Below are 16,000 nucleotides of genomic sequence, written 5' to 3' on the forward strand. Positions count from 1 at the left end.
CCTTAACTAATTGACCAATTTTAGTCATCAACATCTCAATCGAAAGTATGATCTACAATGAATGCGAAGGTGGAAATGCCCGATTTCAAAATTTACTGAGTACCTGCGTACGGCTATTGAAATGACCCCGCGAATCTAACGACTCGAAGTCTAGCCCCCATTATAAAAAAAATAATTTAAACTAAATCGACTATAATTAGAGAACGGTTTGACAGATTTTAATGTTTTATATCTCAAATGAAAGCCTGCGTCTGGCTGAATAATTATGTCGAAATGTCCGATTTGAAATATTTAAGAATTTTGAATAAAACACAAAAAATTAATTAATCAAATAAGTCAATAGGCCTCTACAGACGGACGTTTATGTCCGCGTTGATGTATGCACATTCAAAAACGTACATACAAAAACGTTAATGTGTATGCAGAAGAACGTCACCTGTTTGAGTGCACACTCAAAAAGAACGAAGCACAAAACTTCTGTCGGCTGTCGGGATTCGCTCTCAAGTCTCAATGTGTGGATGTAAATTGTGCGACGTTCATCAGTAGCGTCCAGTGCCCAGGTAAGTTCCATGTTTATTAGTACTACCAAATAAAGCAATGCATCATACATCGGCTAAAAGGAGATTTAAGAAAAGAAATTCTACCTCACTTGTAGACAAAGCTGATCAAATTTTGAATGTTGTTAGTGCAAGATTGAATGATCCTGGCGTGACGAGTTTTCGATTATAGGGAAAAATGTTGCTGCGAAACTTCGGAAATTGTCAGCAGAGACCAAGATTTATACGGAAAACTAATAAATGACCTATTATTCCAAGCAGAACTTGGAAAAATTTCCGAAAATACGAAAATTATAACAGAAATAATCCAGCCAACAGGACGCAGTAACACCTTTAACCATCACGATTTGAACCAATTAGCAACAAATAACTTAACTTATCAGTTTCCTTTTGAATTTTCGGCTGAGCAAAATACGACTTCAACGTATTTTTCTGGGTATAGTCCCACATGATTTGTATGAACAATTAATATATATTTTTTTTAATACCCAATCATGCTTCTGTTACTTTCTAAAATAAATGTTTTTCTTACCTTCATGTATTCTTTATGCAGCACTTCATATATAGGTTCACATGTTTCCGGAATTATTGTACATAAGGATTGTGCAGATATTGCAGTGGTAAATTTGAAATCTTGGTAGTTTCGTCCAGTCACTAAATATCTTAGGGTTGCAGTTAATCGTTCGTGTACACTTATTGCCGGTCTCATGATTGTATTTTGACGTTGTATCAATGGAGTTACCATCTTCAACAGTAGCGAATAAGTATCTTCGTCCATTCTAAGATAATTACGCCAATCATCCGGTTCTATTGTCAATTCTGCCAATAGGTTAATGTGAGAAAACCTTTGCCGTTGCAGAAGCCAATTTTTACACCACACGCGGCGAATTTTATTTTTTTTATTCTTGATTTTGAGCACATTAGCGCACGCCACTGCTGCCAACGCTAAGTCAACCACTTCCTTGGACATCGTTCAGCCACTAAGCAAAACTGCGGATTTTGTACGTGCGTCTGTACGGTGACCTAGCATACGTTTTTGTATGCACGTTTTTGGATGTGCAAACATCAACGCGGGCATAAACGTCCGTCTGTAAAGGCCTAATTATCTCATTTATTAATTGACCAATTTTAGTCTACATCATCTCGATCGAAAGTACGATTCACGGTGAATGCAATGATGTAAATGCCCGATCTCAAAATTCGCTGATTAAATGCGTACGGTTGTTTAAACGACTCAGTGAGTGGACTGATTTTGTCTATCACATTCTTCAACATTTTTATTTTTATTGTCACTTATACATTATTTTTTATGGAATATTCAGAAAACATTTTAACTTTTGCAATGAAGAGAAAAATATATTATACAATTTGAAGGAAAAGTTGGAAAAGTTTAAGAAAAATTGGATGTAATAGAAAATTTTAAAAGAATTGTAAAAATTGAAAGAAATGTAAATTAGCACCTTGCCCCTGAAAACTTTATTTATATTTCAATATAAACAACAGAGTTATGGGTTGGGACGCTTTTTGTGTGAAACTATATACAGCTAAAAATATAAAATTTGAAAAAGAAGAGTAGAAAACTAGTAAGAACAACAATAAGTTATACTAAAGGTAGAAATACTAAAACCAAAAATGAAAAAAGATTTTCTGTTTTAGTACAAATACATTTTAAATCAGTCTCTTACTTTGTTCGTTTGCTTACATACTTTATTATGATTAGTAGAATATTTCAAACATTTTCACATTAAGTTGTTCTCTAGTAATAATCCGTTTACAAAAAATTATTGTTTATGTAAGTAAGACTTCCAGGCAGTAAAGTCACTGGAGTCGTTTAAACAATCGTACGTACTTAATTAGCAAATTTAGAGATCGGGCATTTCCATTTTCGCATTCACCATGGATCATACTTTCGATGGAGATATTGACGACTAAAATTGGTCAAATAATAAAGGAGATAATTGACTTATTTGATTAATTAATTTTTTTTGCGTTTTATTCAAAATTCTTAAATATTTCGAATCGGGCATTTTGACATATGCATTCAGCCAGACGTAAGCTTTCATTTGAGATATAAACCATTAAAATCCGTCAAACCGTTCTTTAGTTATAGCGAATGTAATCAAAATTAATTTTTTCTTATTGGGGGCTAGACTTCTAGTCGGCAGATTCGCGGGGTCATTTCAATGGCTGTACGCAGGTAATTAGTAAATTTTGAAATCGGGCATTTCCACCTTCGCATTCATTGTAGATCATACTTTCGATCGAGATGTTGATGACTAAAATTGGTCAATTAGTTAAGGAGATAATTGATGTGTTTGATTAATTCGTTTTTTGTGTTTTAATCAAAATTCTTAAATACTTCGAATCGGGCATTTCGACAACTGCATTCAGCCAGGCGAAAGCTATCGATTGACATATAAAATATTAAAATCCATCAAACCGTTCTCTTATTATAGTCGATTTAGTTTAAATTAATTTTTTTATATTGGGGGCTAGACTTTAACGGTCGTTTATAAGTGCGTAAACAACGAGCCGAACACGGTGTCATTCCGTGGGCTGTACAAGGTTAACGGGAAAGAATTGAAATCGGGCATTTTGTGATTTCGATAGAAGAAACTATGACGAATCGAATGACGTATAGATCTTGATCATCGGGTACATCGTTTACGAGTTATCACCACTTAAAAAAGGTCATTTTTGTGTTATTTTCGTGTACCTTCTCATTATTTTGGCGTTTTAGCAGAATTCGAGAGAGATTTCGAATTGGGCATTTCCACTTTCGTATTGGCCAAGGATTGAGCTTTCGAATGAGACATTGTTTATCGAAATCCGAATGTTTCTAGTTTTAGGTCTAATCTCGGTTATATTTTTAGTTCAATTATTAAAAACCATTTTAATAAACTAATATTTTTTAAAGTGCTCTTTAGATGTTAAGAACTAGGGAGGATATAACCGCATCTGTCTTCGTGAATCAGAGCCAAGAAATTTATTAACCGTGTAATAACTGTCTTCCCGCAATTACTTTGCCACTCTCCGCTCGGTGTGCTCTCTTCTATTGCACTCAGTTTTGCCGAGAAAGAACGCTTGACAAGGGACCATATTTCTTTTTGTATTTCACATAAAACCTCAGAGTATATTTACTTAAAATTTTCAGTGCAATTTTTGGACGGTTCGGGCTATAAACGTCCGAGTTGTAGTGATCGTAAAATTTGCAATGTTACACCACGTGTTGAATTCCCACAAGAGCACCAAGGGTCATCAATTGGATGGTGGTGCGAATAGGTTCGTAGAGATATATATATATGAAAACAACTGAATATTCATGGAGTAATGCGTGCCTACGGCTGGGTTTTGGTCCGCTAAGCTTAGAAACACGTGCGAAATTCTAGATGACTACCCTTCGGGCTTATTTCAAATGACCAACCCTAACCATCGAAAATTTTCAGTAAATATTTGCTTTTCTTTAAAGAGAATAACCTGGAATGAGTTTAATTGAAATTTGAATACAAATTAAACAACATTATTATTAGATAATAAATAATAACAATAAACACTTCAGTAATTAGTATTTAATGGAAAATTAGAAGGATTAAGTTTCTATCTTCCCTTAATTTCGACAATATGCGGTGGTGAACTTGGAGAGGTGGATGAATTAATATCAATATTAATTAACATCCAAGGTTAGGTAATAGTTGGCGAAATGGAATCTAATTAGAACGAGCCCTTCGTCCGGTACGGGAAACAATAACCGTTCCCGATGATATCGTATGACGAACGCGCACTTCCGCATGCTGCTACCAAAATATTGAATTATGGGCGAAACCGTGGCGGCACCATCGGGACATAGGTCGTCCCAACCATCGACCTTTAATATCCGCTTAATTACCAAGAGGTACGATTTCGCGACCTCGATAAATTTTGCGTATTAAATTTTACATTTAATACCCTCACACTAAAATCAAAATGGACAAAGATATCATCGTAAATTTTTACATAAGGGTAGGCACACACGGTCGATTTTTAGTCGGCCGATAGTTTAGTCGATGGACATAAATGTATTAAGTTTAATGTAGCTGCGCACACAACACAACTGCAGATAAACTCGATTTTTTAATCAAAAGGAGTCGATGTGCACTTATGATTAAAAAGTTGTGCAACTATCGTACAACTGCAATAATGCCACAGCTTCATATTGAAGCGCACACACAGTCGATAGTTTAGTTGAGGTCTTTAGTAACTTAGGTTGCGCGCGCAACCTCAAGGTCAAGTTTACTGAGAGTTGAAGTGTCTTCTCTAGTATAACATACATCAAGTTTCCCTCAATTATTTTATGATAAGTGAATTTATATCAAAAATTAAGTTAAATTATTTTCCGTTTTGCTACCGCAGTTAATTATATACTACACTAAATACAGTGTGTTAATTAATTATCGTACCCGACGTCATCATTGCAAGTATGCAACCAATATCACAGTGCAATACGCATCATACGCAAATCGTGTATTGCAATACCAATATTGTGATAATGGTTGCATACTTTCAATGATGACGTCGGGTACGATAATTAATTACCACACTGTATATTAAAGTAATTCAATTACATTATTTTAAAAACTTGAATTATTTCCAGGTATTATTCAATATTTAATACAATATAAATACAAGTTGTTTCGAAATCGATATGTGTGTGCATACAACACGATTTATGAACAACTAAACAGTTTAGTCGGTTATAAATTGATAATGCATCGCGATTTCAAACCAATCCAACTAAACTGTTTCGTCGATTAATAATCGACCGTGTGTGCCTACCCTAAATGAGATTTTAAAGTTGTAGTCTTTAGAACTAGACCAAATAATTAACGAAAGATTTAAAAGGTATTATTATTAAGCGCCATCTAGAAAACAACGTCAAAACTGAAGTTGAAACCCGACATTTAAGTAAATGGGCACCTACACCAAATACATAAACGTATTTACCGAATATGTAGGACAATATTTATCATAACACCATGCAAATAATTTAAGGACTAATTTTCGCAGTTCATCATCTTTCTAACTTTCTGTTTGTCACAACTGGGAGAATACTTGTTTTATTAAAAAATAGGTCTACAAAATTTGCACTCTCCCCCTTAGCCTTCTCTCCTTGGGAAGGAATTTACCATCCACCAGAAACTATTGCCCTCAACACTCCAAACTCAATGCGGACCAACGACAGAAAAAAAAAATTACTCACTCAGTTACCACATGCTCTCTACCACAAACGATACGTATTTTCATAACTCAATTACATACAAATTTACTAATTCATTACCATCTTTGTTACAGGCTCTTCGAGCTCCAGTTTCAAGACTCATTGAATAAAAAAACAGATGGTACAAATTAACGAAACTGTATTAACATGGATGGAATCTGCAGAATGGGAATGTGGCAACCACCACAATTATAAATTAAATCATAAATGAATTCATCAAAATATAAATCATAGTAATAAGTTCTTTTTTAACAAAAATTGTAAATCCATAGAGATACAAAAAGGGTTGTTTATTATTATTATTACAAAATAAAAAGTCAAGTCACGTTGTAACGCAAATTGGTTTTACTCTCTTTTTAAATTGTCCCAAGGACAGTAGAATCTAACAGGACTGCTACATCCATTGTATTTTTGTAGTCCACTAGGGATTGGTTGCCCGCACTCTACGTCACACTATTTGCCACGCCTGGTAACTGTCTGCGTTTTTAGAGGTTATATGATAGACATTAATACGTCTAAAAACATAAAACTTCAAAAATAATATGAATACGTCTAGGATATAACCTCTAAAAATACACAGCAAACGCATAGACCATAACAACAGCTGGGCGTGGAAAATGGTGTGACGTAGTTTGCGGGCAGGTTGTCACAACAATGGATGTAGCAGTCCTGATAGATTCTACTGTCCTTGAAATTGTCCCACAAATTGGTGACCCCGAACAAGAACTAACCCGACATCGAAAAAGAAGTAACCCAACGTTAAGTTATAAGAACCAATAAGAACCCGACGTTTTGGAGAAAGAAGTGAAAGATTTGATGTAAATTAGAACTGTCTTCGTCGTTTTCTTCATCCAATTCTCCCCAACCTCGCACCAGTGACCGAGCCTGCTATTTTTCCACAACCACAACGACTTGGTGATACCTATCCAGCGACCATCCACGAGTCTACATCCGGATTTTTAGAGACGAAACCTACATTGCAGGTATTTCGATTTCTGGTAAGGGTTAATAAGTGTTGATCAGCAATATAATTATTTGAACCTAAATAAGTATCCTACCACAATCATGAATACTTCTGGTGATCAAAGCGTTGACATTGTCACCAATATTAGATTGCCTCCCTTCTGGAATGCAAATCCTGCTGCATGGTTCCACCAAATTGAAGCGCACTTCAACCTGTCAAGAATAACTAATGATAAAACAAAATATAATTTGGTAATTACGCATTTGCCTACCGAGATAGTTTCGATTGTTTACGACGTCGTAGATGCTCCACCGGATATCGATTCATACTTATATTTAAAAAACACTTTGATCAATAGGCTTTCTCTAAGTGAAGAGAAACGTCTTGATGATCTCCTTTCCGGCTCTCAGATGGGAGATCAAAAACCATCTGATTTCTATAGGAGTATGTTATCAACAGTCGGTGGATCGCAAGTCGTAAGTCCAAATTTATTGCTAAAACTTTGGCAGAGAAGATTGCCCCAAACTATCTCGGTAGCGTTATTCTCTTCAGGTAAAGATGACATCAATGATTTGCTTAACATAGCCGATAAAATCTGGGATTCATTATCTTTTTCAACGACTCGTTTTCCTAAAATTGAAGTCAACAAAATTAACGACGAGTCCTCTTCCAATGTGCATACAACTTCTCAATTGTTACAAGCCATAAATAACCTTTCAGTTTCTATTGATAAAAACTCACAACAACTTCATCAATGGCAATCAAATATCCAGACGAGCATTTAGCAACAAATCTTTGCTATAATTGTAAGATGTTAAGGTATCGATCACCTCGTCCAAGAAGTTCTTCCAGGCAACGTCAAAACCATATCTGTTATTATCATTCCAAGTATTTCCATGTATGTTTTATAATTCCTTTAAAGACACAAATCTTTCATCATCTTCACAGAACCAAAAAAACTGAAACAAGTTTCGCTAGAGAACAACAATTCAATAAATTCAAAACTTGATTCAAAACAATTCAATGAACGACGAACGCACCCAATAATTAATCAAATCAGTTCTCGTCTTTATGTTTACGATAACCAATCCAATTTAAATTTTCTGATTGATACAGGAGCAGACATCTCTGTGCTGCCTTATAAATTCTTTGGTTATATTCTTAGTTATTATGTTCTACAAGTTTCTCTTTTTGAACTCAAACTCTTTCCTTCGTTATCAATGCATTGCCATTACTCTAATCAACATTTCTTGAAGAATACGAGCAATCTCTGCTTGAATAGTTTGTCGTAGGGCTGACACAGTCCTCGGACGATGTTTATAAACTTCAGCCTTAAGAAACCCCCATACAAAAAAAACACATTGAGTAAGATCTGGAGATCGTACTGGTCAGTGAATGTCTCCGCGCCAAGACATCAAGCGTTCTGGGAATAGCTGCCTCAGTTCTGGATCACACATCCTGTTGAATCTGTATTGCATTGAATCGTTTTGCCATAAAAGTTTGAAGCATTTTGAATGTATCGATCAGAGATACTGATCCAGAAGTTTTTCATGGAGTTCCCAAGTGTTTTGTGCACTCCAATAACAGTAACTTCCGAATTCGGCAATGCATTGATAATGAAGGAAAACACTTGAGCGATATACTCTTCAAAAAAAGAAACTTGTAAAACATAATAACATAACTTCCCATTCTGTAGATACCATTCGTGTTAATACAGTTTCGTTAATTTGTACCATCTATTTTTTATTCAACCTTCAAATTAGGGAGGGAGTTTTGCCGCACCCTGTATAATAAGTACTGAACGTCTTTCCCACTACCACTTCTTTCTCCCAGATAATTATAGCCTATTGGGGACATCGGCGGCATGCGAGGTTTTGGTACTTGCGACATGTCAACAATGTTGCCTAGGTATAAACAGCAGGAGAAAAGGACGCCAAAGCATCTCTGTGGCCCAGAAAGCTCCTGGTCCAGTTGGATTTTGTAGAGGTGCAGCCCTAAGTTGAATCTGATTTTAACTTTGACTTAAGAACCACAGAGGCATAACTAGAGACACTGAACGAGGAGACATTAACGATGGGAGTAAGATATGGTTCACTAATTTTATGCAGATCCCAACCTAACTCGATCTGAAGATCGGCAATCATCCCAATACAAATTGCCGTTTTGAAAAAATACTTTTACTTTCTAAGATTTTTTTTTTTCTATATTATGCATAGCACAATTGTATTAGTTACTTATTTTTAACACTAAATTAAACTAGATAATGTTTTGCAGCTTTTCCCAGTGGTCCAGTCTGCTTTTCCCATAATATAGATAAATATTGTCATATTTTTACCGTTTTAAGACCAAAACACAAAAACGCGCACACTGCGATACGCGGAACACACGTATTGGGTATTATTGTTTTTGTTATAATTCCGCACTATTGCTCGCGTTTGAATCGACTAGGGCACTAGGTCACTAAATCGAACGGCTTCATCCTCTGAAGGCGACGCAGGACATCCTCGTTGTCGAGAAGCTGGATGGCCTCGATGTTGGGATTTAAGCAATATGCTCAAAACTGTTCCGACATGTCCTACCAATGGGCTGCGGAAGACATTATAAGCACTGATACTGTGCTATCAATGCCGTCAGATTTGGCGGTATCACTATCAGTGATTAATGCTCGATACCAGATTGTACTGCCTGAGCGGCAGTCCTGGATCGAAAATGAAAATTCTCTGGTTCGAGCAGACATTTGCTTGTACACAGATGGATTAAAAACGTCTGAAGGGGTAGGAGCAGGAGTATACTGCCAGACACCTCGAATTAAGCAAGCCTACAGCCTGGGTACGTACTGTACTGTATTCCAGGCGGAAGTATTTGCTATTGACATGGGTGCTAAAATCCTTCTTGAAAGAGGGGTGAAGAACATGACAGTACGAATTTTCTCAGACAGTCAAGCCGCTCTCCAGGCGCTGCAAGCCGTGAAAACGGTGTGGGCTCTGGTTAATGATTGTAAGAGAACATTAAACACACTGAGTTGTGATAACAGAGTCTCTCTGATCTGGGTCCCGGGTCACTCTGGGGTTGCTGGCAATGAAGCGGCAGATAAGCTAGCACGAGATGGCAGCGCTGAAGCGTTTGTGGGGCCGGAACCAGCAGTTGGTGTATCATTTGCGATGGCCAAATATAGGATTGGACTGTGGGCTGAAGAGAGACTTCGCCTACTGTGGACCAGTTCTTCTGGAATGAGACCCGGGAATATTTTAGGACTTGCCCGTAGTAGCATAAAAGTTCTAATGGGTGTTTTTACTGGGCACTGCCGATTAAAAGCACACCTCAACTTGTTGGGTTTAGCCGACGATGTTGAATGCCGACTATGTGCGGAGGAAGCAGAGACGGTTGAGCATGTTTTAGGCCACTGCCCTGCCGTTAACCGTATCAGATTCTCGATTTTTGGGTCGCAGTTTATCTCCTCAAAACTCTTGGTTGGTCCGCCTACCCGATATGTATTCTATGTAATGTAATGTAATACGTTGATGGTAGTATTTGGTCTAGTTTGTAACTTAAACCATCTAACCAGACTTTGTCGAAAGCTTGTGCAACATCCAAAAATACGGCAGAGCAGACTTTATTTTCTTCCATTGCTATTTCGATAGTATTCGTTATTCTATGCACTTGGTCTATTGTTGCATGTTTATTCCGAAACCCAAATTGATGTGTTGGTATTAGGGTTTTTTCTTCTATGACAGGTTTTAGTCTTTTTAATAGTGATTTTTCAAGCAGTTTTGATAGTAAAGGTAATAATGAGATTGGCCTATATGATGTAACATCTGTGGGGGGTTTACCAGGTTTTGGTATCATTATTATTTCAGCAACTTTCCATATGCTTGGGAAGTATTTCTGTTTATAAGCAGCATTAATTATGTGTAATAGTTTTGTAATCGCCCGTTTTGGTAGATGCTTCAATGTTTTTCCATTAATTAGGTAAATTTAGTTTTTGTATTTCATAATACAGTTCTTTCATTCTTACACATGGTATATTACTCTGTTGATCACTTTGAAATACGCTAAGGACACTATTTAGCATAGTTGTTGGACAGTCTGATGTATTTCTAAGATATAGCTTAAGAATCAAATTCTTGATCAATTAATGTTAGGTTTTCCAATGCAAGTTGTCGTCTTTGTTGTAAAATCATTTGCTACTTACAATTTAATCCCTAAATGATTATTCCTTAATTTGTAACGACGCAACGCGTACAACGATATTTTTCTACGTAAATTTGTAATGCGTAACGGTCCGTTGTCAACGCCAATTTGGTTTCGAGTCTTAGTTCGCTTCGAAGTCGGGCTTAATTCGATTAAGCCGCAGAATCGCTTTGCTGCGGCCTGAAATGGCATAGCAGCCCGTTTTCCCCAGAATTAAACATCGCGCTTGCCAACGCGCAATTAGCAAGTTCTTTGTTTATTTATTCAAAGAGAACGAGGAACGTGTTGGTCTCGAACAGAGAAGCGGCTTTCGAATAATCCGCGACGATCGATGTTAATTGGAACGGCACACTTTGTTCTGTTTACAGCTTTACTGAAAGAATTTCTAAGAAGATACATTTTTAGTTTATCCAGAAATAACACAATTTTTATTTACTTAAAATGGTCATAGATCATCGGCGACACCTTTTAGCTTTTACAAACAACACTTATTGAAGTAAACAAAAGTGTAATAAATTATTTGGAATGCCTTCAGGGGTAGACTTCATAACGTAAAAATTTTCACCTTCCAAGGGCGAATAATGAAGATCCAAGACAAGGATTCTCAAACGCTTATCCGATGATACGCGGACGCGCCGCCGCTGGAGAAAGACATCAAAGAAGACCGTTCCCTGTCAACCCCTTTCCCTTCTAATCCGCCTTCATTAATTTGGTAAACCTGATTTAACAATCTCTTTGCCCGTGGATCTTCTCTTAATTGAAGCTCCTTTACTAATTAGTTGTCTTTTCCCATCTAATCCACCTCCGTTTATACTACCGGATAGCTAAAATTTAAAGTAATAATGCTTTTTGAGACAAACATTTCTATACGCAAATTAAGTAGCTAACATAGCTATGTGAAAAGATTTTCCTCTACTGCACGGTACTACTTTATGATTTTATTGTTCCCTTTGGATAGGGATGTAAAGGACATAACGTCGGAGGTTGGCTCGTTGGGACATGTCGCAGCGTTGAAATGTTTACAAAACAACGCGAAATTAACTATTGTGCCTTGTTTAACCGCTTCTGCAAACGAACCGCTCCATTACTGTAATGAAACCAAAACTAACCGTCGGCGTATTTCGACCGCCGCACTTGACAGCGTAATTCGCTTCAATTCCAACGGTTTGAGAGAAGACAACTCTTTCTAAATGGTTAATGCTTCGTTGGTAATGATACATTCATCGCAGCAACTCAATTCATCGCAAATATAAAAGGATCCGTTTAATACAAAGGATTATAATAATTGATTGCAAGGATTGATTAAAGTAAAATTTTACCTATAACTTCTAGAAACTTTTTTTTCTAGTTCTAGGTGTAGTGTTAGTTGTAGTGGTAGTGTTAGTTCTAGTTTTAGTAAAATGATGATAATAATTAATACAAAATTGTTTTTACATCTCAAAGGGTCGAGAACGTTTATGTTATTTGCACGAGTAAATTGATCGTAATATTGGAGTAAAGCAGGTCATCCGTGTTTATTTACACGTTTGTTTAACTACACGTATGCGTACCGTTGCGTTTGATGTACTCTCGCGTGATCAAACACACACCTTGCGATTTACGCACGTGCAAATAACCCCCTGCTATGCAATTAAGTTGAATATTAATCATACCACACTGTATTTGATACAAACCACATTATTGTAGTATTATTTTAACGAAAGATACATGCAAAAGAAAGTCGTGCATAAGCAAAAGTCGTAATAGCGTGTTTAGACAGACTCACCTTAAGTCTCCTAAGCAAATTCAAACTCCTATAAGAGAAGAAAAGACATAAAGTTAACTTAAAGTTTAGACACATCATGTACACATAATTAAGAAAAAAGTAGTGGAAAAAGAAGTACAAGTACATACATATATTTTTTTGATAGGTAGAAAAAGACAGGCAAAACATTTTATGAAAAATTCGATATCAAATTTTGTTATAAAAGACACATATTGAAAAGGATTAAAATAGTAAATTTGAAAGAAGGTGGTTACACAAAAATGCATGAAGAAGTTCCTATCGTGCTTGCTATTTTAAAGAGTTTTTTGAAAAATGTAATAAGTTGATCAAGGTTAAACAAGTTGAAGATCATGTTACAAGGATTTTGTTACACTAAAACTTACAAAACGAAGATTATCTCATCGTACATGTCCATCTAAGTTACTGAAACAAATATTTACATACATATATAAAGAAGTATTATGTAATTATTAAGTATTAGTTAGTTATTTAACATGGTACAAACCTTGTCTAGCTAATTTGGTTATGTACAAAGGTTTTGTGCACTTGGTATTATTATAAACGAAGTTCATAGAAGGTATATGTACCCGATTCGGGGCCTGTGTGGCTAATGGAACGTAAATATATATAGAAGCATAATAGGCCGGTAAGTGGGAGCTGTGCCGTTCAATTAACGACCCGAAAACGGAAAAGCGCCATTGAATAACAACGGAACAGCCGCACTATAACGATAACCGAAATATGGAGGCGGTAAAATAATTATTATACGATTCCCATTAACGGTAAACTCGCGGTATATGCAGTGCTTTCATACCATCTTATTATATTCTAGTATATATTCTCTAATAAGGGTAAAATCATAATTAATGAGCCATAAACCAATAAGATAAAACTACTAAAAAATTGTTGTTGAACTTGCAAATTTTAAATATGTTCTATATAATACTCTCTGATTAATGTAGTTTTTTCGATACATATCTCTAGTTAGCTTAGTTAGCAATGATAAAGTCTTTATTGCAAATAATGTGTTTTTATACACTAAAAGCTCGTGATAACAAATCAAATTGCGCGTTTAAAGGGGCGAAAAGGCTGAAGAAGAGAATGAAGCGCAGCATATGATAAGCTGTAATAGAGTTCTTGGATAAACCCGATTTGGACTGACCGCCGGCAGATACTTTCCGGGATTTTTAGAATACTTGCTGACCATAATAATGGAAGTCTTTCCCCCGAAGCCTTTCAAATCAATTAGTCTCTTCCCTATGGATATCATTGGAAAGGCAATACGATCGCTGTATTAGAGACTATTGTCCACATAGTACAGGGTGGTTCAAATTCGATGTCCCAAAATTGAAAATATCGTAAAACCCGCAAATGTATTTAGCTTGGTTATTATTATAGGTGGGGTATTATAACTAAGACATTATATGGACACTTTTTTACAGAGAATTTGATGACGTAGTTAAAAAAATTTTGTCGGTTTTAGATTTTGAGATATTATCACAATTTTCGTTTTTTTTAAATGGAAACAAGCACTGATTATTCGCTTAATAAATTCGTTATTTTTTTCTGATTACAAAAATATAGGGTTTGACAGGTCTATTTCTTATTGTTTTAGAATAAAACTAAAAATAAACTTTTCTTTTAGTGGCGTCGAAGAAATTAAATTTACAGTTTCCTGTAAATTACGGTTCTATAACTAAAAATTAAAAAAACATATTTCTGATATTTGAAACAAATATATTTGTTGAACTGTTTAATTTATATATGTTTTACACAAAAGTTGGAATAGATTGCATTATTTCACATTTTTTATTACGATTTAATATTATTTTTAAATGACTTAATAAATTATCGATAGATGGCGCTCATATGTTTTTTTTTAATTCAAATAAACATAGCAACATTTGTTTGTATTCAAAAATTTTCTGAGGTGTCACTTTAAAAATCCTGTTTTTAAGATCAATTACGAAAATTTTGACATGTTAGAATGTTACATATTAAAAAATTATTTGTTTTTAAATACCAGAATTAAATCTTCGTATTTAATTGTTAACTTTTTAGATTTTACCTACCGCCCCGTAACTTACAGGAAACTGTAAATTTAATTTTCTCGACGACACTATACTCTGCACAGAGTACGGCAGAGAGTTAGCTCACCGGGAAAATGATAGGCCATTCTCTATCTCTTATTATCACATCATAATACCGATATTTTCTCTTTGTCATCTTGATAGAAATCCTTAGTAGATGGCGTACATGTCGTTAGTAATATTACAGAAAGCTGTTGACTTTGTTTAAGCTGTTTTGACATTTTATGTATGTCACATGTCACACAGTCCTTTTGCGCTTATTGTCTTATTTGTGCTTATTATCTATTTTTGCGTTGTATTTTGTACGAATAATTATTGTAAAAATGTTTTGCATTGTGTGTGGATGTAGCGAAGATGAAGTTGGAAAATTATTTTGTTTTCCCAAGAATAAGGATAGGTTAGTATTTTAATTATATCAATTTTTAATTTCAATGTATTCAAATTAAGTATTCAAATTTTTGATAACACCGTGTCACTTAGGGTAAGAAGCAGTTGGTGGTTGATAACCAACATTTATTTGTTATAATGCTTTTTTGTTATATGTACTTTATCAATTGAAAACCACAGACAAAAACGGCCAACCCAACCCAACCTGTGAGGGTCATCCCGGAGAAGAGGAGGACAGGGGTTTTTTAGTGTAATTATATTGTAATTTAAATATAAAATTTTAAATCGCCAATGGATTTCTCTTTATTTTGCATTGAAATTATAAAATTATAACTTTTTGATTTGAGGTGCTTTTTATTGGTCTATTAAGCTGTAATTATTTTGGCTTACGCAAGCTAAATAGATCCACAAAAAGCACATTAGATCAAAAATATTTCTGTATTCAAATTTTCAATTAAATAAAAGATTTGAATTTGGCGCCAATTGCATTTTTGCTTCTCACTGCCATCTACATAAGTGTTACATGATGAGTGAGAGAGACCGGTATATATTGGATCTCGCTTTCACAATGGAGTTGGCCGTCTGGTAGTAGTCTGTGATACTCTGTTTTTAAACCAGGAGGAGTAAACGCGAAAGTCAGATTTACACTAGGAAAAATCACCAGAAAATATCACTAGATATTTTGGCGGCAAATTTAAATTAATAATTATTATTATTTATTTATTTATTTACTTATTATTGTGAAATTTGTTGTGAACGACTATTAGGGTCACGATCCATACCATGTTCTAA

General features: G+C 35.3%; 1 protein-coding gene and 1 long non-coding RNA gene across 3 annotated transcripts in view; one reads left to right on the forward strand and one right to left on the reverse strand.

Annotated features, from left to right (window-relative positions):
* The window catches only part of LOC111421673 (polypyrimidine tract-binding protein 1 heph), a 304,079-nt gene that overhangs the window by 274,361 nt on the left and 13,718 nt on the right, over positions 1-16,000 (reverse strand). The window contains exons 1-2 of one of the 2 annotated variants that reach the window (XM_071201567.1): positions 13,115-13,154; positions 12,732-12,759 (exon numbers count right to left, since the gene is read on the reverse strand). In XM_071201567.1, the coding sequence (XP_071057668.1) occupies positions 12,732-12,759; positions 13,115-13,146 (60 nt within the window). In that variant the 5' untranslated portion in view covers positions 13,147-13,154. Of the gene's footprint in view, positions 1-12,731; positions 12,760-13,114; positions 13,155-16,000 lie in introns of those variants that run through there. The other variant, XM_071201568.1, reaches the window with a different exon arrangement.
* On the forward strand, positions 3,581-6,144 carry LOC139432776 (uncharacterized). Its single transcript, XR_011642444.1, has 2 exons — positions 3,581-3,839; positions 5,886-6,144. It is a non-coding gene; the product is annotated as an uncharacterized lncRNA (long non-coding RNA).

This window comes from Onthophagus taurus, chromosome 2 (genome assembly GCF_036711975.1).
Source record: "Onthophagus taurus isolate NC chromosome 2, IU_Otau_3.0, whole genome shotgun sequence".
Classification (NCBI taxonomy): domain Eukaryota; kingdom Metazoa; phylum Arthropoda; class Insecta; order Coleoptera; family Scarabaeidae; genus Onthophagus; species Onthophagus taurus.